Source organism: Odontomachus brunneus, unplaced genomic scaffold, assembly GCF_010583005.1.
Source record: "Odontomachus brunneus isolate Ranch 3 - 2012 unplaced genomic scaffold, Obru_v1 Obru_scaffold_091, whole genome shotgun sequence".
Classification (NCBI taxonomy): domain Eukaryota; kingdom Metazoa; phylum Arthropoda; class Insecta; order Hymenoptera; family Formicidae; genus Odontomachus; species Odontomachus brunneus.
In genome coordinates, this window is record NW_022639541.1 from 1,122,045 (window position 1) to 1,146,555 (window position 24,511).

A 24,511-nucleotide genomic window follows, 5' to 3' on the forward strand; every position below is an offset into this window, starting at 1 on the left:
TATATATATGTATATATATATATATATATGTATATATATAAAAACAAGGTTCTTAGATATACAACCAAATGAGAGAAATACTAGTGAGACAACCAGTCGCGTTGTTGGTGCAAATATTTAAACTATAGGAAGATAACAATGTGTCTAACGATTTGATTGACTTTTACCCCAATTGACACCGTCCGCGAGAGCCAGTATGGCGGAGTTCGGTCGCGCTACAATGCCAAAGCAGTCGGCTATCGGTTCCCCGTTGTTGGTGTCGTTAGTAGGATTCTTCTCGTAAAGAGTCGTTGCAATTCCGTAGGCGCTTTCGTGGGGATTAAACCAATCGGCGACTCCGGCGACCGTAACGTTGGACGTCGTTGATCCTGAAAGAGAATTGCATTGTCAATTTTGAGCGAAACAATCTCATTAATAAATGTCGTTATTCTCGACTCACCGCTTCTATACTGCTCATTCTGATCTAGCATGTCAATGTAATCAATATCGGTATCACTAATACTTAAGTGCTTTTGCTGAAGATTAACTGCCGTAAGGCCACTATCGGGACCAGTGTAGGCTGTAAATATCTCTTCGTTCTCTTGAAAGTTGTCGAGTTGTTTGATAGGCAGTTCTTCCGGATTTCTGCCATGCAGAATCGGTGGTCCTTCTTGTTTCGTTTCTAGCCTAAAAAATGTCGATTTATGTAAACACGTGTCGGATATAATGATGTATGTTGTTACACACCCTTTACATAGAATCTGTAGTGTGGAATATAGCTAAAAACAGGGAATAATGTTTAAATGTTACATGAAGAAATTGTGACTATTCCAGAGAAGAAGATGGAAATATAAAACAGAGTGGTAAAATATAAAACAAAGCTGATTTCTCAAACAATTGCTGTGATCTATCAGTAACTGAAATAAACAACCATTAAGATCTTTATCGACCACCAAAGGAGTCTGGAGTCAGTGCTATATTGTTCATAGTATTACGAGAAGCTGTTTTTTTCTGTCTTGGTCAATAAATCTAACATATTAGTTATATAGTATATCAATTAGTATATTAATTAGTAAATTAAAATTTTAAATTATAGAGTTAGTTATGTGAAAGTGTTTTTCCTATTTTGACATTTCTTTGAAAAATAGAAATCCCACCTATATTCCCACCTTTTCCCCTGTAGAAAGCACTATACTATACTAAAACATTATTTAAAACATCATTCTATTTATCATATGAAAGATTTTATTGTATATAACAAGGATTTTTTGCAAAACAAATATAATATCAAGCATATACATTGAAGTAAGTTAGCTGTGTCTAATTATGTTAATTTTACCATTAACTCTGATATTTACCCACTCAAATAGCGTGTAATGAAACAGCCACCAGAGAAGTCCTGAGTCAATGATTGAGGGCTTTTAAGTGGCTGCTCTCCATGACCAATACTCTCCACAGCTCCGGCCAAGTTACTGATAGATAATTGGCGCATGAAGCCGGCAACTTTCTTCCGTAAACTTGGCATCTTTCAAAAGAGCCCAAAGGTACAGCAATTAAGAATGTTAATTATTGTCTAACATTACTTCACCCAACTAAAGGGTCATACCATGGTTATAACTGCCGTTAACAGGTCTCACTTTAAACCTGAAAAAGTTTACAATAACATATTCTAAGACCTTACATCAGATAAAAGTTGTATTATTAGATATATCCAATACTATAGCAGACTGCAATAAATAATTTCAATTTAAGCATAGAAACTAAATAAAATATATAAAATAAACTAATAAATTAAAAAAAATATTAAACTAAATAAATAAAATAATAAACTAAGTACTAATTAAATAAATAAAGTAAATACAAAAGAAATGTTCTTAATTATTTTCCTATACATTTCTAAAAGGTTTTTATAGAACAAAACTTTTGTTTCTACATCAGTTCTGCTTTTTCATTTATCACAATCTACTTTAGCACATTTAAAAAAACAGATATATTATGTCTAAAAGATAGAGATAATGACAGTGATAAAATATTCCTTCGTTCTTAAAAGGACTATCACAGTTTTCTTAACACTTAATGTGACTTATCACATTTTTCCAAAATGACGCAAAATCAGAATAAGAATAAACACATCATATAACGGCTGTAAGATAGAAAAAAATCGAGAAAAGAATCACAAAGAAGACAAGATCTGTTAGGAATCGAGTACAGTTGCAAGTGCATGAATATTTATGGTAACTGTATACACTCGACATCTAGAGATGCATTTCTTACTTCTCGTTTTACACCTTATCTCTCCCGAGTCCAAGTGCAGCGAGACGCTTTGACACTAATATACATTATCTTCCTAAACGACACCATAAGACTTCGAATATTTATGCAACTTGCAAATGCGTCTAGACTCCTCGACGGCCTCGATTTTTTCTTCTTAACTTCACGTCTGCTTCACAGCCGTCGCGTCCGTTTAATGAAAACTCGCGGATCTCTCTTTGCCTTGCCACCGCGAAAAAGTGACACACGTCGTGTCCACGACGACCAAGTCACGTCGACGGCGGAAAAGTTACCTGGAAAAATTCTCACCGTACAGGGAGTGAGATCACGACGCACACTGGCCGCACAAGCCCATCTTATTCCACTTCACCGCCATATTGGCGGTGTGTCAATAACCAATCTGACTACTTGTGGGAGGCACGGGGAAGCGAAGGAGACGTGAAAAAGCAACCACGACGACGGCGATTACGGCAGTGATCACGGCAGCGAATGGTCGCCGGCCGTCTCTCGCTCTCGCATCGCGCTGTACATGGAAATCAGAGCATTGTTCGCGCGGTCGCAATTAATATGGGCAATAAAGTAGATTCAGCGGATGTCACGTTCCACCACGTCCCTATGGAGGAGATAATATATGCGCGTAAGTGCGTGCACACGCACGCTTACGTCGAATGAAACGAGGCCGAGGGATATCTCGGAAATTGCTCTGATCTCGTGCGAGATCAGCTGTCGGCACGAGGAGTGTGTGTGTGTGTGTGAGAGAAAGAGAGAGAGAGGGGGAGAGAGAGTACGTGTGGTCTGGCAATTGCGTTACCGTCGCTTGCGCCGCCACTACGTGTGTGCGACGTGATAATGATGACGACGACTACGACTACGACGACGACGAGGGCGACGCGGTGACACGGCTGCGCTCTTTTTTTGGTCTGTTTTGACATTTGGCGAGTCAATATGGCGTCGCTGTGACACATGAGAGTCCGCAACTTTCGTGGTTACCTCGACAAACCTTCGCCCGCTCTCGCGGAGCTGTTCCGCGTGACCCAGTACGCGCGGATAATCGGGTGATCTCGTCGAGATTGACCGCCTCTTGGACATCTTCGACGACGGCACGCGGGAAGCGTCGCGAACTCGCGAGAGCGATAGAGAGAAAGAGAGAGAAAGAAAGAGAGGACGAGAGAGACCTGCGGTTTACTCACGATTTCAATGCGTGTTTCGCGACGGTAGGTAGTGCTTGGATCTCGCAGCGAGAACGCCCGTCCGCGCGTTGTGCCCTATGCGATTTTACATGCGAAATTATTATTACGTAATCTACATGCGAAAAATCCTAATAGAATAAGATGCCAGGTGAGAAGAGCGCTCTCGCTCTTCTCCGTTGACGTTCCGTTTTCGCGATAGATGAGAAAGCGCGTACGGTTCTTTCTTCGGTAGTACAGTTAGCTCTTTCGTGCGATTCACGTGACACTATTTTGACGTGTGCAGCTTCGCAGACGGGGATTCTCGTTCTCTTTTTCTCGTTCGTGCGCTACAGCGTGTCACGGTTCCCGTACGATTCAGCGTACGGGCGGATACAATTCCGTATTCGGACGTATCGTGGGAGTGAGAGAGAGAAAGAGAAAGAAAGAGGGAAATTAAGGTTAAGAGGGAATAAAAGGTGTTCACGGATTTTCTCCGTTTGTGCTGTATCCAAGGTATGGGATCGTGAGTGCGAGGAGGCACGGTGCTCCATAGGAAGTCAATAAAAGAGAGAAAGCACAGAGAGAGAGAGAAAAAGAGAGGCACACAGAGACAGCACGAATGACAGCAGAAATATAAGATGTTTGAGTCTCCGAGAAGTCTCCAAGAGGTGTGCATCGACTTCATCTGCGGTAACGTTCTAGGCTTATGCGAGGTACATCTAGGCGACGCGAATGTGCACTCCCCAGGCGCCACGGTTTCCGGTGAGTGAGTTCCCGCGAACGTAAGGCGAGAAGCGTCCACCAGCTCTTGCGCGCACTCCCGCCCGCTCTGCGGAATTAAAAACTGTATAAGTTTTAGATCGACCCGATAACTGTACAGTGAACAATAATAGCACAGAAGAATTCGCTTTTGATACTACAACAGGTAGAACATCGTCTAACGATGCTCCCACCAGCTCCGCGACTCGGCTTACCTTTAGGCATCCGGACGCCTTCTTGCCGGCCGAGGTGTCCGAGCAATTATTATCCAACCTATGTGAGAAGAAAACATTATCCGACCTGACTATCACGCTCTTTGACTCCAAGACCACTAGGCTAAGGTGATGATATGAGATTCTTAGGTTTGTTCCTTTTAGATGAACTAAGGCCCAATAACTGAACTAATAAGAAAGAGATCAGTTTTACATTTTTACAATGAGGAATTAATGATTAGAACAACTTTTATATAAGATTTTGGCTTGTCAGAAAACAATAGGAAATAAAATTCAATTTATAAATATTGTAACTTTTATGAGATATATCAGATAATGCTGAACCAGTAATTGAACTGAAAAAGGAATCACGTCCCAATTACCAAATAATATAGACTCAATGATTGAATGCTCATTAAATAATATTACAAATTGGTATAAAGAAATGTCTCTTCTTTTCTCTTCTTTTGAAAACAAAATTTCAAAGACTTCTTTTGGAAATATATATTAAATACAAGTATATTATTAATGTTTCAATCACTGGAACATCATTCAATTACTGGGCCATTTACTTTAGGTTGCACTTTTTGTCTTTAAAGTGAAAAAAATATATAATTTAGCATTGAAGGGAAAAGAAAGAAATTTCCAGCGCAGCACTAGTTCAGCTAAAGAGAACAGACTTCTTGTGTGTTGCTCTCTCTGTGTTACACTCGGCAGAGGAATATAATTCACGTGTACTCTGCAATTGGTTAATCTCTCCTTCTTTCTAGGCACGTACGGCTGAAAGATGCGTCGACATTATCAGCTAAGGGCTTGAGGGTTCTCAAGCAGCATAAAGTTGTAGATTTAATAGTAAATGGACTTAAAATCACTGTTAACGATTTAATTAGCTGTTTAGGCGATTGGAGTTTACAAAATCTTAGGTCGCTAAGCGTAGCTAAAGGAAGCTTTATGGATTGTTCAAGGTTATTATCGAGCTACACTCTCTTTCTTGTCTGCCTGGTCTCTTTAAGTTGATCTAGAGAGACCCCCGTGACGATTGATATTTATATTCTTTGCACACGTTTCGTTTTATAGGCATTGTGTGGTAGTAACGTTAAGCAAATTGAGGGCACTTCATACCTTGAATGTCTCAGGAACAGAATTTAATAAACATGGCTTGGACATAGTAGTCGAAGATCTTCCCCTTTTAGAGAGCTTAGATATATCTTGTACGAGAGTCGACGATATAACACCACTAAGGAAATGTAAAGATCGTTTAAAGACATTAAATATGTATAATTTAAAGATAAGCGGTTGCGGTAACCTGATACCAGTGTTACTGGAGCTGAATGAATTAAGGCATTTAGACATTTCCGACGAGAAAGACGCACATGCTTTCGAAGTGTTCGCACCTGCTAGGCCAAAAATAACTGACTTTTTAAGGGCTCTGCATTGCATGCCACATTTGACAACTTTAGACTTATCAGGTGAGTAGTACAGTGTTTGCACAGAGCTACCTGACAATATATATAATATTCTGTAAAGATTATTCTGTAATTCTTTACGACGTAATTCGTAAAATTGCCAGTTAATTAGTAGCATAATATAACTTAAAATATATTATTAAATATATATAAAATGTATGAGATACTGATATATATTTACTGTTTAGGTAAAGATGACATAAATCCAAAAGATTTAAAAAATTTCATTGCGTCACACATGCACCTGAGGTTCCTAGGACTAGTGCATTCTGACGCTTGCTACGACGAGAGTTTCATAGATGCAACACACGAGAATCACAGACCTGAACTTGTTGTAAGTTGTCGTAATATTAACAAGTTAATTGTGCAACCGTACATTATCTCTAGTTATGTTCTAGTATATAAAAAGATTGGAATTGACTTTGTTGTATCGTACTTCTTAATCTTTTCTGGATATGTGCAGTGGCATTATTGTTGAAAGCAGTGTACATTGTTACTGTTATTGTTATCTCTTTTTCAATCTTTCACAACGATACTGTTATTATTATATGATTGTATATTGCACCACGTTTTATATTGAAAAGTATACACTTTGTTGTACTGTACATGTCATGAAAGGATTATTATAACATGTTTGATGTCATTAACTCTGTTGGTACGTTTATTTTCTCAAACGTATTTTCCACAATCAATTTCCATTTGCAAATGTAGAAATTACTATTGATGGTAAAGTCAAACTGTGTAATAGGTAATTCAATCAATTGAAAACGATATTAAACGTTCGCTCGATCAGAAAAATTCAAACAGGGTAATATACATTGTGTCTATCTTTTGCTTCAGATCAGTGGTACAGCGACAGAATCTCAAATTTTGGAAGCCCTTAGAAGGTACATATACAGACCTATATACCTTCAGAAATGTCTATTTAACTTGTTCCGTTTAACACCAAACTTTCTCGAGCCACGAGTCGATGTGATAAAATTAGTGTTACCTGGCATGAGAGAGCATCCGCAGGAGTTTCGTGTACAAATGGCAGCTACCGCATGTATTTATAATCTAACAAAGGGTGAATTGGCCCTCATGATTCATCCATCGATACTTAAACAGATAGTCGAATTGACATTGTTGGCAATGGAGTCGTATCCGAATAATCATCAACTTCAAAAGAACACTCTATTGACTCTGTGTAGCGATCGAATCCTGCAGGATGTTGCATTTGACAAGTATAGGTAGCTATGCATCAATTTATAATCTAATCATAAATTTTCCCATGAACTGAGATTTCGATATCTTTCAATCCCGCGAAATGCTTCTCGATATTTTGTGTATTACTTGTTGCAATACGCAAAACTCTCGACAACAACATTACAAGTGGTCACGGAAGCGCAATCTTTTTGTGAATGGAAGTTGATCATGCAGTGCAAGAGAATGTTGTACACACAATTAATTAGTTCTTTGGATTTAGTGATACAAATGTCGTATTGATATGTCTCTACATTTTCGTTGTATGTAAAAACGTTCAGATTTTATACATCTAATTTTACTAAGACAGTGTTAAATGTTTTAGTGAAGGAGCATATCGTTTTATTGTAATATTCGCTTCTACCCGACGGCGTCTTGATTTTACTTAGGCTCATGATTATTTACAGAAATTCTTATTCGCGTTTATGTATGGTATAATTGAAATTAAATTATTATTTCATAATAATGATAATAATATTGCTCTTGATATGTAACGAATAGAATGTATTAAAGAACATTTACATAGATCTTTTCGCACGTGCAATATAAGCGAAGTATCGTAAGTTGACAAAATTATATCTACGTTGGACAGGTATTGAAATTTCAATGCAATGAGTGTAGAATAAATATTCGGACGGCGTGCACACAAAGCTGAAAGGCTGCTTTTGATTTGGCAGGTGTGCGAGATTAGTTATGAATTGCTTGTCGACGTTTGATGACGCGTCTATGAATCGAATGTCTGTGGCGATCTGCTCGATATTGGCCGCGAAGATCTCGACGGTGGAGACGTCCATGCTCGGCGCACAGCCGCAGTATATGCTGAAGCTGCTCGCAATGGTCAGATCGAAAGTCGAGTCCCGAATAGTGGATATCACGATGAAATTTACATTGAGCGCTCTGTGGAACTTGACGGACGAGAGCGCCGTTACGTGCAAAGTCTTTCTCGATGAGGGCGGAATGGAATTGTTTCTCGAAGTGTTGGACAGCTTTCAAGGAGAGTCCAGCGTGGAGACTAAGGTTCTCGGTTTGCTGAACAATATCGCGGAGGTTCGTATATGAAGTATCTTTAATACTAGTCTGATGCAAATGATTTATGTCAAATAAAATAGAGCACATTCAATAGTAACTCGTGAATCTTGTGCTAAAACACACAATAAGAGAAATGAATAATAATGATACGCTACGACGATGCCGCGATTTAATGTAATGTTCTCTCGCGTTGAACATTTCAGGTCGACCACCTGAGGCCACGGCTTATGCAGCCGCGATTCATTAAAATGCTTTCGATGCTGCTTGATTCCGAGCATATCGATGTGTCTTATTTCGCGGCCGGCATCGCCGCGCATTTGCTCAGTGACGGTGCTCAGTCTTGGTACAGTATGCCGTCGCAACCGAGCAGGGAGCAATTGTTAGACCAACTGGTTCACGCTGTAACTCACTGGCAAACCCCGCAAGGCGAGATGGTTGCCTATCGTAGTTTTCAACCATTCTTCCCGCTGCTACGCTGTACAGACGCATATCCAGTTCAGCTCTGGGCGGTGTGGGCAATTCATCATGTTTGCACAAAGAATCGTAAGTCTCCTAAAAACATCGTTTTAGATTGAAAAAAAATGTAACAACTTAACGATGTGATATGCAAGTAAAATAAAGAATCTCTATATACTTTATACTAATAGAATCATGTTTTTTATTATAAAATAACAATTGAATTTTTTCTGTTATGACAAATATAATTTATTTTGGAGAAAAAGAACTGTTGATATAAGCAATAATAATTACGTTTTTTTTTCAGCTAAACGTTATTGCGTGATGTTGATCAGAGAAGGCGGAGTAGAAACGTTAAAGCAACTGGAGAAAACTCATACGGAGTACACGACACAACCGAACTTGCAAAGTCTATGTCAATCGATTCTGGAAACGCTCGAATTAAATTCTTAACGATAGCTGTTGCTTTTCAATTTAAAAGTTAAATACCGCATGGTATTCTAGTCAATGTTTATCTTAATGCAATCCTCTATATCCTGTTCTTTAGACCAAATGAATTTAAACAAAAGAATTATATGGCCATGGATATTTATATCACGGAGACAGACTGCAATCAAACACGACAAACAAATAAGTCCAAAATATTTTAATTGCAATCGAGAGTTAGTAAAACTGTGGCTGAACTCGCTAGATCTGAGAATTGAAGATCTGAATTGAGGAATAAATATAAATAAATAAATAAATAAATAAATATATATATATATATATATATATATATATATATATATATATAGTATTGTTATATATAAGATTAGTTTCGGAGAGACGTTTAAATTACTTATCAATAGGTATAACGGAATAAGCTAATAGGTATAATGAATTTATTACTTTAAAATAAAGTACATAACTTTTAACGATACGATATAGAGATATTAAATTAAGGAGCGGAAGAGCATAAGAGTGAATTTACTTAAAGAGAAAAGGGAAAGTATGCGTGTTAATTTATCTTCGTGGACAGTTGTGTTATTATTAATGCTTGCACTAATGTTTATAATACATTTTAAAGTCTTGCGCGGACATAATGTCGTGTTTATAATGTTCCAAGGTGTTTCTATGATTTATTTAGTAAGAACGCTTCGATATGGCTTGTGTATTTCAGATTCTAGTCTAATTTCTATTTTAAATTGTACGATTGATTTGAATAATTGCGGATGAATTGACGGTATATGAATTGTATAATAGATATAAGGAAAAAAATAATCGAACTAAGTTATCTTTTTTATGCGGTGCTTACTGTTAACGGAAACTTTGCTAACGAATAATTAAATAATTAATTTAGCATGACGAAGCGACTAAGAGAGAGAGAAAAACAAAGAGATACATTAATGATATATTGAATGTAGAGCTGCTGCTTCTGCTGCTAAGGGATAACGACAGTTTACAGACAATTTCTAATGGATTTTCTTTTAAAAGAAAGAAGTAAAGTTTGATCTAACATTAAAGTTTAAAATATTGCAAGGAATATGTCGTATCAGATTTTCGATGAAAGGAAATTGTCGCAGGATTAGACAAGGAGCCTGTGAATTCAAAGAAAGCGTAGTCAAACACCCTCCTAAGTTCAACTCATTGACTGCTATGTGTCTTCTAAAGGTGATTCGATGCCGTGCCTCGAATTGATTTACACTAAAACATAACTAATTGCATGTAACTACAACAAGCAGTTAATGAAATTAGCTGACAAATATATGTTTTGCGAGTAATATATACAAGCTTCTCTATATACTCGTTTGGAGACGTTTTTTTGTTGTTAAGTTGTAACAATGTATCGATTGGCCACGATTGCGTGTCACTATTAATGAACTTGTATAATTGATAAATTTTGATATTAGTTCGCTTAAGTTGCAGAACAAGATCCATGTAAATCGGCATAGCAGTCAACGTGCTGACGCATAGCATGAAACTCTAGACTGAAGTCTTCAATAATACATATAAATATGTACATACTTTTCAAATGTGTACATACTTTTACAAGTTACGCTAATCCTTGCTTTGCTACGATTCCGCGAAGTAACGGTACACGTGTACGCGCGATATAAGATGTTATAAAGTAATTATTATTTTGTTGAATGTGTGTCATACTTTTTAATACTTCAAATTCAGATCTTCAATCTATTTTGTTAACAATTACACTTCACAATGTCTTCATTACTAAATATAAAAAGAAACGTTTTTAAAAATTGATTGCGCATTATATGCCTTCAGAGATTATACAAAGAAGAAAATGAAATCCGAGAGTTTGTAATAAGAGAAATACATTTTAATATTTAGATTATATCTGTTATTAAAATATGATGAATTTATATAAACGAAATTTATTCTTCTGATATCATTACATGTTGATCTAAAATGTAAAAAAAGAAAGCGTCAATTTGGACTGAATGTTAATAAACATACTATGCCAGCCTCTATGTGTTGTGCAATCTTTAAAGCGCCTCCTCATTTTTCTTAACCGCACTGTCGTGTATTAATAATGATTTAAATAATAAACTAGGAAAAATATCAAAGAAAGAATCTAAATGTTAGATTGAACAGGCAGTAATCTAAAAGTGTGTACAAGTTCTTTTTATGTGGAGGTACACAAAGTTCCTTACGTGAGCCAAGAAAATCTTTATTTACCATCCATTCATTTACATTTTTTTTTTATAATACACATCTCTTAATTACTTTTTTTCTTTTCCTTAATGAAACTTAAAAATTGTTCATGAAATTTGTATCATTAGCACTCAATTGATGCTGATGCTGCACCGCACCTGCAAAATACTTAGCGACATGGAAGTAACATTACGAAATGTGGCTCGAACGATTAATGTGTTGAAACTCGGCACTCCCCCTAACACTTTAGCACAGTCTCAGAAACGTGAGGTTTTACACGCATTTTACAAGTTATTAGTAGCAATAATGTTTCAGATAGAATTGAGGATGTATAGTTAGTTATTGAATAAATGAAAGTTGCTTATGACTGTGAAAGAATTACACAAATGCAGCGCGTGTCGTACAATATGGAGCGGTGTTAAATTAATAATTCGCTTGTCGCAACTTTCACTTATCATGCATACAAATTCACTACAAATTATAGTTATATGATATTATTCTAAACATTCACTTTGTAGTTCAATTCTTTTTTTCTCTCTTTCTTTTAATCATCGTCTTGTGACAACACTATAATGAAATCGAAGCGACACGGTGCACTTTTTATATCGAGAGTAAGCGACATAAACATATATAGCAACAGTAAAATAATGATCCATTAAATTATCGATATTGGATAATTTCTTGTTCTATTCGCCATGATATATCCGCCGTGTATCAGCCTTAATAACACGTATAGATATTACACTAGATTATCCCTACAATTATATATTATCTGTATCGTTTTATATAAAAAAGAGACTACGCTATAATACGAACATGCTTATATATATATAAACCTTGATGCCATTGTTATTAATTTTTATCTCTTTATATCAAAGCACTCTCTCTCTCTCTTTCAGCTTTTTTAGTTTCAAATGCATCGATTTTTCGGGAATTTTTATATATATCTTTAAAAGATGCTACGTAGGAACGGGTCTAAGTTTAATATGCACTTTTGAATTTCAGTCAATTCTTAGTAGATTTGTGTATCTCTCGTTTACCTAGTATTTATAAAAATTATTTATTCGTTTAACGTACCCGTGAAGAACTTACTACAATCAAGTAGTGTAGGATCAAGTACGTACCAAATCATATCGTCATCGTCGATGTGAATACAATATCTCTTGCGAATATTTTGAAATATAACCAAGTATTAGAAGCTTGTATTTTCAAAGATGATTAGATTACACACATCAACATCATTAAACACTTTTATACTCTAATATAGTTTTTAAAGGTTCCATTACACTATAGAAAATCTCTATTTTATTGCACATACTGCACTTCGACAAATACTCAAAAGAGATATTTATCCAATACAACACGGATGCATCGACACCTTTTAGAGCGTACCTGATCCCCCACGTCCGAAGTCCATTTGAGACGATCTGTGACTCGAGACGGGATCCGGAGTAGAATTCTACTTGTAAGAAAACATTTGAAGAATCGGGATTACGTTTTACAGATACGTGTACACGCGTACGTGTTTCTGCAAATCTTCAAGTGTTTTCCGCGTTACGCGTAAAATTATAAATAAAATTCTATCTCGAATGCAATCGCGAATTATAGGTCGTTTTCGAAGTGGACTCAATAGTATATAAAGATAACAATTTATGTGAGTCACGTACTCAGAATATAGTTGTTTTTTCGTGAATAAACATTTAATATTCATACAAAATTAATGACGTAGTGTATACTATTGAACTTTTTATATATGTAACTTGCACATGAATATAATGTTATTACGGCAATCGAATGCTTGATCTAACTTGATCGTGTAAATTTAACTCAACTCTAATTAAACTTGATTATCTTTATCTCGTTTCGTCTCTCTGTTTGCTACTATAATATATAAATATTTTATGCTTCTTCACACAAAATATACAATCGAAGTATATATATAAAGCATAAAAATAAGTAATTCTGAAAAAGATCCCAAGGCTGATACGAAAAGTCTAATTGGACTCGACGGAATTTGGCATACAATTTCTGAAGCTCTAGCCAGACTGATTGAACTACAATAGTGAATGATCGCTGACCTACATCTGTAGTTTTATATGATGATCATTAAATCAAATATCTTTAATTGTGCCCATCTTTCTCCAATCTTTATTTTTTCTTTTGACATGATGTTTTTCTTTCTCTTTTTTTTCCCATCGTATCTGTTTTTTTTTCTGTGGACATATGATAAGAATTTACTTAAATATCTCAGCCGTTTCTCAGTGGAATGCATGATGACATGTGCTTGTAAGTTTTTTGTGAATCGTCAAATTTTCCACAAAAAAACTTACAATCCGTAATATTACGTCTCACAAGGCCATATTTAAACTTTCAATCTATACACACACAAGCGTGTCTCGTGTCAACTGACACTGACAACGCACTTGTTCAATTAAAAACAGTAAACAATTGAATATCAAAAAGTAAAACGACGATTTTTATCTTGTAATTTCGCATGTTATCGTTCAACAGTATAGATTTCCTTTATGGCCAAGTGTCAGTACTAATGTATCTAGATATATCTCATTATATCCAATAAAGTCCATAGGTAATCGTGAACTTCTTCATGACTCTAGTTTTATTGGATATACAAATTATTTGATTACAAATTTGACCATGTAGATACATCAGATTAGTACACCAAAATGCAAGTCAAGTAATGATCACTGTCAATAAATTTGCTGCCTATGTCGCGTTAAGGAATGACCAGCAAAGTATATTCCTCGTTTTAATTTACCTTTACATCAGTAGATTATTAGTAGTTATCCGAGCCGCGTTATTCAACATACGAATTAATTTGTTAGTTACAACTTTGTCGGATTTATTACGATTCAACTACTTCTGGTCCTTCCTTGAGATATAGTAAAATGTACAAAGTTCATACTGTTCAAAGAAACGCTCTCGCTACAATATAAAATACGACTTTGTAACTTATCATCTTTCCGTACTATTTTAATAGGTTATATTTGAAAGGTTAAAAGATGCTTTCGACGATTAATGGCGAGTAAGTAGTATAACAGTCAACTAGTGATTTTGTAAAATTCTCATTATTGAGAATCTTTCTTTGAACAATAAACGAATGTTACGGTGTGCATGGTTTGAAGTAAAAACTTACCTTGACATTTGTAGAATGTTGCCGTACTTTAAAATGGTCAATATGGCATATAATATCCGCGTCTGTAAGTTCTATAAAAGAAAATTGTAAAATGGTATAATTTATTAAGAGTTAATATTGTTTAGTAGCGATAAAGCGACATCGACGTTGTGTATTACCTAGGCCGCCTTGTAGGTCTATATCCAAAATATGCACTACCGCGAATAATTCCTCTAGTCATACCTCGATAACCTCGTGCACCTCTGGGACCCCTGTATTAGATTATATAATTTTTTTAATTGGTTATAATCATTTATTTGAAATTAAAAACGATCTCGCGCGTGATTCTAAAAAGATTACCAAATATTTCAATATTTTAAATCAACAGTTTTTTTTATACAGCTCACATTACTTTAAATCATAACAGTATCTGCTAAATAAAACATTACCTGTTTGTCATAGAGAAACCAGGTTTATTTGTTCTCTTCGGCATTACTTTAATTTGACGTCCTCTGAACATAGACTCGTCCATAGCCATTGCAGTTTGTACAGAATCACGCTCAGCAAATTCAATGTAAGCAAAACCTTTAGGGTGACCATCAAATTTATTACAGAGAATTGTCACTCTGTTGACACTGCCACAGCCATGGAAGTGTTGTTCCAATTCTTCTGCTGTGGCACCATAGTCAACCTGTAGGTAAGGGAAAAAGTATTAATATGAAATATTAATACTAATAATTTATATCACACATTATACAATATTTTGTATAATATGTATACATATTTTGATGATCACAAGTTTGTTATATTGAACTTACATTGCCAACATAAATAGATCTGTTATCAACTTCCATTTTGTCCTCCAAGGACATATTTAAGGGACTTGCTGGAAAAATGAATGACAAATATCATTACAATGAATATAATTGCAATATTCGATTTTCTCGATATTTTTCTCTTTCTCTTTCTGGAACGAAAGAGATACGCAGATCTCGAGCGCACGGCGTCCCACCGCCACCTAGTATGCCCTTCTCCTTCTATTCACATTTTATTCATACTTGTATATTTTGTCTTGATAGAAAGTACAAATTTGCAAACTTACTGATACCAGGTGGGCTACCCATGTTCATCTGTTTATCCACCTCAGATTGAAGTTGCTTTAATTTTTCAGCTTCCTCTTCCATTTCTCTGACTCTTGCTTTTATAGCCTCCAACTCCTAAGTTATAGAGAACATTTAATCTTAAAATAAGTATGGTTTTCTAGATAAGAAAATGATATTAGGAAATGATAATGGCTCACAGGATCATCAACATTTGCTTCATTTATTTCACGCTTTACACCATCACACTGCATAATAGCATCTCCATCTTGGCCATTTTCAAGACCATCAAGACCATCAATGTGATCGCTAGCTAAGAGGTCTGATTCTGACATTTCTGAAAATGAAATAACAGATAGATTAAATTGACGTCTTGGTCTATGAAATACAGAGAAATAAATGGAATATGGTGAAAATTGCATCTTTGTACATAAAAATTATTTATTAAAAGAATATTTGCTAGTTGTTCATATTTGTTCACATTTGTTCATATATATAATCTATGTGTATATTTATACACACTCCTCTGTTATAAAATAAAATAGAAATTAACTAATGTATGCAACAATAAAAGCATATCTTTAATTTACTTTTAAATTAATCAAAATATATTTGCTACATATTTTATGTATCCACGTTTATCATTCAATTCCTATTACAGATATGCAACTAGCCCAGAATAATAATCAATATTGCCATCTAACATAATTCAGTCAGTTACGCTTACAATTTATCGCAATCAATCACATGATCAGGCAAAAACAGACAGCACAACACGGTAGACAAAAAAAATGTAAATATCAGCTATCTTCTCCCACGACTGCTGCCTGAATCGGGTTTAAAAGTCGATTCTAGAAGAAAATCATGGGCGCACCTCGACCGAAATAGGTATTACCAAATAATGGAAACAAAGAAAGCCGCGATGAATCTAGAAGAAGCGTAATTTAATGAGCACCGCACGAGCATTGTATCAGCGCGATATAACTGTTGGCCGTCGAACAATTGTAGGAAATCGTCAACGATTACGTTGCATCTATGAGCAGTCGATATCAGTGCCGGGCACACGGGGGAACAATAAACAATAGTGTACGTGCCTGTATAAACTTCTACACTGCTGTGATGCACAAATTTCGTTCTCGAACGACTCACACCTTTCTTTTCACCTGCTTCAGCAAAACTCTATGAATGAAATGACGCGACCACCGTACGTACGAACGACTTAAAGCCTGAGTTCGTTCTTGCACACAAAACGCGGCAATGTCCAGGAATAACGTGTGGCTCGCGCAGTGGCCTAGACGACCTTTCACTTTTCCGGAAATAATATGAAGCAGCGGAAGACGATTGGTTGTCGTCGTGACACAAGTGGCGCCAGTGGGAGCGTCCCGATTGACCACGGTACGATTGGACACAACCAACCGATGCAAAGAATTATCTAGTGAATTACTAGGTCGAACCAATCATTACAATCTGTGTCCAATCGTATCGTGGTCAATCGGGTCCCACCCAGCGCCAGTTATGAGCAAGCAGAGGATTTGCACTGTGCCTAGTGACTACTGAGTTATTTAAAGATGATACGCAGCCAATGATCTGTGTGGTTGCGGTTGAGGAATTTTCGAATCAAACGTGGAGTTGAAATATCCTAAAGTCGGTTCTACATTAGTTGCAAGTCGTAAAGTCGCAAGAAAATTGACCAATCACAGTCAATCGTTCTCCTTGATCAAAGAAAAATTGACTGTGGGTGCTTTTCAGCTACGTACAAAACCAGTTTATTGGTGGCATATTATCTTACAAGATATTTTAGATAATATGTGATCAATAAACTGGTTTTGTGTAACACAGTATAATGTAACTGGTAAACATCCTGATTCATCAATTTTCTTGCGATTTTGCAATTTGCAACTAATGCAGAATCAACTTAATGATTCTAGTGATTTTGCATCAAATATGGCTGAGTTCGGAAACTTATTGGATATTAGCTATTGTCAGATAGCTCACATTTTCAAAGAACGTCCTAAAAATATTCTGATGACATCCCTCCGTCCTAAAAGCAACTTCAGAACGTATTTTGGAAAATTTGTATTGTATGAGGTGCACTAGTGTGCAACGGGCATTAGGTGTAAAAGTATGAATAGTACAAGCAACTCGAACAAACCTTATATGTGCTTCACGAGCTGCGTTCGAAAATTTTACTCGAAAATGTATAGTTCACGTTACGTATACTGTAGATTTTCGCATATATATCTCAGGCTGCGTTCCGAAATTCACTGCCAGTACTGAAATTCTATAATATACGTAACATAAACTAGATTTTCAGTACTGACAGTGAATTTAGGAGCCTCATTCGCACGTCGTCAAGAATCGAGGGCGCCAAGTAACAAACAATAGCAACAGGGAATAGCTTGTAGTAGCTTGGATGACAATAGAAATAAGTCTGAGTCCAAGTAAAATAATAATAATAAGAAGAAGAGCGATAAAAAATAATAAAATAATCCTATCAGCGCAAAATTGTTATTTAACTAGTGAATAGTTATGGAGAAAAAACGGAAGATTGTTGTCTTTGATTTAGGTAATACCATATTTTTTTTATTATACATAATACATTTATGATCTCTGAATAAGTGAGCATATAAATTTTCAGATCAGACTTTGTGGCCATTCTGGGTTGACAGTAATGTAACTCCTCCGTTCAGGAAAAAGTTCGTATAGTATATTTCTTGCATAAATAAAGAATAATGCAATCCTTTTTTTCTTATAATTTATTAAACTTAAATAACAATTTCAGGTCTGATAAGGTAGTAGATGTACATGGACGTAATGTAAAATACTTTGCTGATGTACCTGATGTCTTAAAACGATTATATGATGAAGGATATGAACTTGGTATAGCATCACGTACAACAGAAATAGAAGGTGCCAAACAATTACTAAATCTATTTGGCTGGGAGAAATATTTCAAGTACATTGAGATATTTCCTAGTAGTAAAAAAGAACATTTTTCCAAGTAAGTTTTAACCAGTCCTCTCACTGTTATGTAGTTCTTTCATTAAAGAATATAAACTAATTAGGTATATTATGTTTTCAGCATTCAAAAAAATTCTGAAATTGATTACAAAGATATGCTTTTTTTTGATGATGAACCTAGAAATATAGTGGAAGTTGCTGTTCTTGGAGTACATGCTGTGTTAGTCCCAGATGGTGTGAATCTTGATCTTATAGAAAAATCTTTAGAAGATTTTAGCAATCATTATTTCAGATACTAGATAATTGATTATTTGAAGTACTAGATCATTTTAATGATATGTTATACTTCATGAAATGTGTGTGCTGTAAACTTAATTCATATAATAAAAAATATTGTCATAATTATAGGATTGTTTTATATATATAATATTTATATTTAACATAAATTGTCATAGAATCATAATATTAGTTATAAGATCACAAATCAATTGAATAGGGTATGGAAATTTCTACTAATCAATCATTCTTTGATAAAACTGTACTGGACTGTTAATGGTAGAATTATCAGTATTATCTTTGCATACAAGTTTTAGAAATCTAGTGCAAAGCACATCTGGACTTTGAATAGCTACATTATGTAAGAATTTCTCTGTGTCATCTTCAGTTAATGAAGTGTGTAAAAGATTTCTAAGTGCATCCACATCAAAGTCTTTGAAAGGACAACCACCCTCGTAGGTTGCACCACTGATACCTGCCTGTAAAGATGGAAACGTTCAAATAATGAATAATTGAACAGTTTGGATAATAAAATTTGCTGTTTCGAAAGTTTTCGTGAAATCTTTATACTCACGCAAATGCGATCGCAATCAGGTGTCTTGTAATTCTTCCTGGATCCTTCCAAACCATACATATGCCTAATGCTGTACACGAACTTCTTCTCGTTGGGTTGCCAATTGTGTGAACATATCGCGGTACAGGTGTGTGGTTTGGAATATTCCTGTCTCCAAAACGCAATCGAGTCTTCTAGCTTCATACCGATCTCTTTTAGAAAGAGACTGTAGTACAGACGTGCATAATGACTAAGACGGTGTCTACTTTTCAACACGGAATGCAAGTGTCGCATACACAGAGGAAATCTTTCAGCTTCTGTGTCTATGTTCTCGATGGTTATGCTTCCGTAAACAGTACCTTCTCTGAAAAGGTAAGATTGAACTTTCTGACTTAAAAACTGCAACCTCAGATCATATTTCACAGTGTGCTGTGCGTATTTCTTCATAAGAGTCAGTTTATTGTTTAAATATGTGCTAAATAATGATTGAAGTACTCTTTTCCATGTTGAACAGTATGTTATAACATATCCGTTATTAAGGACTAATTCTCGTTCTTTTACTAGTTCTGGTGCTACCTCAAATTTCACTGAAATTTATAAATACAGTGCTATATAAAACTTTTAATCTAAAACAGTGTTATATAAAACCTTTTAATCCTTTAAAATCTTTTGTATATAAATTATAACATATATGTATGACACATATACATATGCCTACATACCTTTGTATACAAATTTATTGCAGTTTTGACAATTTGATACCAGATGTTTAAAGATTAAAGGTTGTGAGTAGAATTTGCACAATTCAATTAGAGTTGTTTCAATCAGACTTCCATGGCTTTTATATAACTGCATTCTCCATATAATTTGTTTAAATAATCTATGCAATTGTCTAGGTGATGTATTATCTAATCTATGTTTAAATAACAATGATTCTTTGGTAATCCAGTACATCCATAGATCTGACGACACACAAGCCAATAATCTTAAACAGAAAATTGTAATCAATCAAAAATAAAAACATGGGCTTTTACATGATAAAATTATATCACATATTATTCAAGAAAAAATTATTAATATACAATTACCTTAGCACAAAGTGTCCAATTTCATCATAATCAGAGTTTTCTATCAAGTACTCAAATTTGCCATCAAATTCATCAGTGGTCCCTTCATGTAAACATCTTAAATAATCTAGTCTGGTTAAAACACAATCTTCCAAAATATAAAGAGGTACCTCTCCATTAGGTGGCATAACATAAAACATTTTTATGTTAATTATTATGTAATCCTAAAAATCACATCTTATACTTGAGAATGTATTTCTAAAATATTCCAATCGTCTCCTGGAAATATTCCATATTTTATTTAAATGGAATATAATTTCGCAATATATTGATAAAAAATATATAAAACAGCATTCAATTTTTTAATAAATTTTACAATTTTCCAATTTGTTGAAATTTTTGCATCTCAACAAGTTTTCTCTTCTTTGTTTTATGCATATTCATTACACATAATGACATAATTATTCGATTTTGAATTTTAACATTATTCAATCTACTTGGATTCATTTATTATAATTTTTTCATATTTATTATTTTATTTTTTTTAATTTTTATATTTTTTTCTGAATATCTGTCTCGTGATATTACGTATGCTATCTCTTTTTTTTGATATCTACTGAAGTTTGCAGATATAGCTCGTAGTTTACGACGGAAATCATTTACTACATTAAAGGCTGTGTTCCGAAATTCACTGCAGATCACTGCATTGAAAATCTATAGTTTATGTCACGTATACTATAGAATTTCAGCACTGGCAGTGAATTTCGGAACGCAGCTAAAGAATAATGGTTCCTGCACACAGGACGCGGTAATGCTTGCTGCGCGGCGGAAGTTTGCGCGACAGCCAATCAATATGCTGCTTCTCGTAATAACCTTCTAGCTCTTACGGAAAAACAATATATTGATTGGCTGTCGCGAGGACTTCCACCGCGCGGCAAGCATTACCGCGTCCTGTGTGCAGGAGCCATAAGGGCCTGAGCACAGCTTTTGCATAACGCATAATACATACATATAAGGAAATCAATCAATCAGAGTCATTCATTTCTATCCTGGAGAGGGAAATAAAGGTCTCTGATTGGTTAATTCCCTTATGCGTTATGCGTTATGCAAAAGTCTGTGCTCAGGCCCTAAGGCTGATATTTCACGTGTCGTACGACAAGTTTCTGAGTAATGGCGTTGGGGCATGAGTCATGGATGCGCCTCTAGCCAAATATTGAAGGAAGGAAGGAAGGTACGACAAGTTTTTCGGATACGTTTATTAGTTGGCGAATATAGTATTTCTAGGTTCTCTGTTCGTCAACCAATGAATATATCCAAAAAGTTTGTCGTACGACACGTGAAATATCAGCCTAAGGCGAGTTTTTTAATTCATCGATGGATCCATCGCATGATGCGTAAATACAGTGAAACGTTGCATTTGCGCATCATGCGATGGATTCATCAATGAATTAAAAAACTCGATCATATTCCCAGCTAAACCCTAAGAAGCGAACTCTCCTATTGGTCGATGTTTGTCAACAAACTCAGGCGTTTCCGATCATAACAATTTTATCAATGTAATAACTGCGAGATACGATCCAGCAAATTTTTAATAATTTCCGTAAATTATATAGCCTAATTTGAGAGAAATTAACAATATATGTAAATGTTTAATCATTTGGTTATTGTCATCAGAATACAGCGCGCATGCGCACTGGGCGTATCGAAGTATTCGAGTTTCTTAATCACAGCAACATTCAATTGGTTGAATAACCGTTTTCGGCGCGACAATGGCGTTCGTAAGGATTCTGCGTGTTTCTCGTAATTTCGCTCAACGGAGGTAAGTTTCGTATACTCGAATCATTATCGGGAGTGCGAGAAATAAATTTCGTGCGTATGTCGCTATAAATTATCGGTTTAGACACCATGATGCAGGCACCAACCGGTAATAAAGGCATTGCGTCTTGGAGGTTGGGGTTCCCCAGTGAACCACCCATTACATCCTCGATCTCCGCGACAATCTTTGACGATAATCTCGTGCTCGAGATGTTAACGACAATACCATAAGTGAGTTATTCATAAACCCGTTATGGCAAGATATCGTCAAACATCGTGACATTATCCAACGGGAGTGTCAAAGGCTGCGTTCCGAAATTCATTATCAGTACTGAAATTCCATAGTATACGTAACATGAACTATAAATTTTCAGTACTAACAATGAATTTCGGAACGCAACCAAAGTGTCGTATGTACAAGTACAATATGGTGGTTTATAATGCCGGTTTTTGCGAGTTTTCGACTCTGCTTGGAGCCAGTGGTGGGAAATCGAGCCTGGATGCACTGGCATTTTTCTCTTTCTGCATACGTACACAGAGATGCTCCGTTTATCCGTGTGACGAGCTTGTCACACGGATGGACGGAGCATCTCTATGTGCGTATGTAGAAAGGGAACAATGTCAGTACATCCAGGCTCGATTTTTCAGTAATGCTTGGAGGCGAATGTCGCATGAGAATTATGCCGTGCTCAGAAATATCGCATATATTTGATAAGTTTGCCGGTAGAAAAGCGTATCAAAGTCTATGAGAGAATATCACCCGCCCAGCGCGACGAGATGACAATGAGTTTTGTGTGTATTACAGGTTAAACAAAGTGGTTCAACGGTCATCCAAAGTGAAACTCGAGATTTCTGAAAAGATTTTGCTGGCCAAACAAGTATCGCAAGTTTGCCGTGAGATGACAGAATAGGACATTCGCGATTCGGAGAACGGAAAGTCGGTAAATTGAGAAGTCGGGAAGTCGGTAAATTAAGAAGTCGGGAAGTCGGTAAATTGAGAAGTCGTTTAGTCGAAAAGTTGGTAAGCTAATCAAAACAGATGGCGACATTTGCGTTGAATGTTTTCTATGCTAAGAATTTATATTAGACGGACCGAGCGATTTCTTTACGATACATATAAAAAGTGGATCGTTACTGATAATCATATGTTGAGTTTAGTCCGTTTTTCCTCGAACTATTTTAACTTTATTATTCATTCCACGCGCGACAAGAAGAGAAAAAAGATTCTTGTGGTTAAATTTTTTTTTTGCGGCATGGATTTTTGCTTGTCAACTTGTGTATTCCTCGCGGATGCGTGATCCGACGTGAATATAGTTTACACTGCTTATTATGACTATACAATATTCCCTTGTTATTGAAATTTAAATTGCATATATTTGGTGAGTTTGTCACTTCTGCATCAGTGTATGTTTATTATAATTCATTGCGCGATAAAGCATGAGTCTATATTAATCCTTCATGGCACACTGCATCTATTTTGTCCGCGACAAAATTTTTTTAACTGTTCTAAGCTTTAAAAAAATCTGAAAAAATTGTGGGATACTTTTTGAAATATCCCACATGTTTTTATTTTTATGTATAATCACTACTTGAGTCTAATGTTTACAGGTTTAATTAGGAAAATCCAGCTTTCCCTTCAGAAATATTCAAGAGTGAAAATTTACTGTGGATAAAATGGATCCAGTGTGCCCATGGAGGGTTAATATGGATTGGACTATGATTCGTTACTTTGACTGTAAGTTTGATCCTTATCACAAATATTTAATTATGATATATACTTGGTGACCGTCGAGTTTTTGCATCTGTCTATGATGATCTTTTGTAATTCAAATCTCTACAATGAATAACGTCGATGCATATTAATATGCATAGATGATATTTTTTTTGTTTCCATTCACAGTGTTGATATTTCGATTGATTTCGGACATTGACATATTGCTTTTGCATTCTATTTTACTAAAGAATTTTAAACCTAGAAAGGACTCTGTTTTGATCTAATGTGTGAGAATTTCAACTTTCTAGCGAGTTCTACGCGAAATTTGTGCGACTCTAAAAACAGATATTGTTTGTGTCAAGCCGTGCGCTCTGAACTGTTCTTCGCTAGGTGTACACAGTTGATATTCGCTTGTATTTCTGCTCGCTTACACTTATCGGAAGTCGTGCAGGTGTGACGTATTGTCGCTCGGGCCACAGGATCCGTCTCCTCACTTAGCGTACGAGCAATGCATTGGATTTCGTCGAATGAAAACGTTGCTTTGCTATGCATGTCTCTTAGTCCAGATCTATTATTTATTTCTGTTTTTTTTTCTTTATTTCTTCCTGATTTAAACCTTAAGCCTTTAGCCAGAAAGAGAATCTAAGAAACAGGAAG

The 24,511-nt window shown here is 35.6% G+C and overlaps 5 protein-coding genes and 1 long non-coding RNA gene across 17 annotated transcripts in view; 3 read left to right on the forward strand and 3 right to left on the reverse strand.

The window, feature by feature from the left end:
• LOC116848215 (PP2C-like domain-containing protein CG9801) overlaps positions 1-2,689 on the reverse strand; it is a 4,945-nt gene extending 2,256 nt beyond the window's left edge. The window contains exons 1-5 of one of the 4 annotated variants that reach the window (XM_032824085.1): positions 2,544-2,689; positions 1,586-1,623; positions 1,338-1,504; positions 440-666; positions 168-368 (exon numbers count right to left, since the gene is read on the reverse strand). In XM_032824085.1, the coding sequence (XP_032679976.1) occupies positions 168-368; positions 440-666; positions 1,338-1,504; positions 1,586-1,588 (598 nt within the window). In that variant the 5' untranslated portion in view covers positions 1,589-1,623; positions 2,544-2,689. The other 3 variants (XM_032824084.1, XM_032824086.1, XM_032824087.1) reach the window with 3 other exon arrangements.
• The window catches only part of LOC116848212 (protein zyg-11 homolog B-like), a 16,293-nt gene extending 5,242 nt beyond the window's left edge, over positions 1-11,051 (forward strand). The window contains exons 1-10 of one of the 5 annotated variants that reach the window (XM_032824080.1): positions 2,729-2,887; positions 3,933-4,181; positions 4,279-4,519; positions 5,161-5,355; positions 5,468-5,859; positions 6,045-6,190; positions 6,697-7,085; positions 7,776-8,145; positions 8,331-8,670; positions 8,891-11,051. In XM_032824080.1, coding sequence (XP_032679971.1) covers positions 4,058-4,181; positions 4,279-4,519; positions 5,161-5,355; positions 5,468-5,859; positions 6,045-6,190; positions 6,697-7,085; positions 7,776-8,145; positions 8,331-8,670; positions 8,891-9,036 — 2,343 coding nt within the window. In that variant the 5' untranslated portion in view covers positions 2,729-2,887; positions 3,933-4,057 and the 3' untranslated portion in view covers positions 9,037-11,051. The other 4 variants (XM_032824082.1, XM_032824078.1, XM_032824081.1 and 1 more) reach the window with 4 other exon arrangements.
• A 3,338-nt stretch (positions 11,052-14,389) lies between these two features.
• LOC116848217 (polyadenylate-binding protein 2-B-like) lies at positions 14,390-16,781 on the reverse strand. 3 transcript variants are annotated; one of them, XM_032824090.1, is made up of 7 exons: positions 16,620-16,781; positions 15,669-15,805; positions 15,471-15,585; positions 15,187-15,254; positions 14,818-15,059; positions 14,548-14,640; positions 14,390-14,460 (listed from the first exon to the last, which is right to left on the reverse strand). In XM_032824090.1, exons 2-7 carry the CDS (start codon positions 15,801-15,803, stop codon positions 14,427-14,429), a joined length of 687 nt encoding a protein of 228 aa, XP_032679981.1. In that variant the 5' UTR covers positions 15,804-15,805; positions 16,620-16,781; the 3' UTR covers positions 14,390-14,426. The 3 variants fall into 3 exon arrangements, with proteins under 3 accessions (XP_032679981.1, XP_032679980.1, XP_032679982.1); XM_032824089.1 differs by having other exon boundaries at positions 16,563-16,781; XM_032824091.1 differs by lacking the exon at positions 16,620-16,781 and adding an exon at positions 16,196-16,410.
• A 957-nt stretch (positions 16,782-17,738) lies between these two features.
• Positions 17,739-18,834, forward strand: LOC116848201 (magnesium-dependent phosphatase 1-like). The gene is made up of 4 exons (XM_032824050.1): positions 17,739-18,034; positions 18,107-18,164; positions 18,251-18,469; positions 18,551-18,834. Exons 1-4 carry the CDS (start codon positions 17,998-18,000, stop codon positions 18,726-18,728), a joined length of 492 nt encoding a protein of 163 aa, XP_032679941.1. The 5' UTR covers positions 17,739-17,997; the 3' UTR covers positions 18,729-18,834.
• Positions 18,831-20,996, reverse strand: LOC116848200 (probable DNA primase large subunit). Of its 2 annotated transcripts, XM_032824049.1 has the most exons (5): positions 20,702-20,996; positions 20,347-20,604; positions 19,981-20,243; positions 19,280-19,845; positions 18,831-19,184 (listed from the first exon to the last, which is right to left on the reverse strand). In XM_032824049.1, the coding sequence occupies exons 2-5, from the start codon at positions 20,523-20,525 to the stop codon at positions 18,942-18,944; spliced, it is 1,251 nt and encodes a 416-aa protein (XP_032679940.1). In that variant the 5' UTR covers positions 20,526-20,604; positions 20,702-20,996; the 3' UTR covers positions 18,831-18,941. The 2 variants fall into 2 exon arrangements, with proteins under 2 accessions (XP_032679940.1, XP_032679939.1); XM_032824048.1 differs by having other exon boundaries at positions 20,347-20,996.
• Positions 20,997-22,006: 1,010 nt separating this feature from the next.
• The window catches only part of LOC116848222, a 68,071-nt gene continuing 65,566 nt past the window's right edge, over positions 22,007-24,511 (forward strand). For both annotated transcript variants that reach the window (XR_004378931.1, XR_004378932.1), the window contains exons 1-3: positions 22,007-22,144; positions 22,946-23,161; positions 23,749-23,875. This is a non-coding gene — a long non-coding RNA (uncharacterized LOC116848222). The remainder of the gene's footprint in view (positions 22,145-22,945; positions 23,162-23,748; positions 23,876-24,511) is intronic.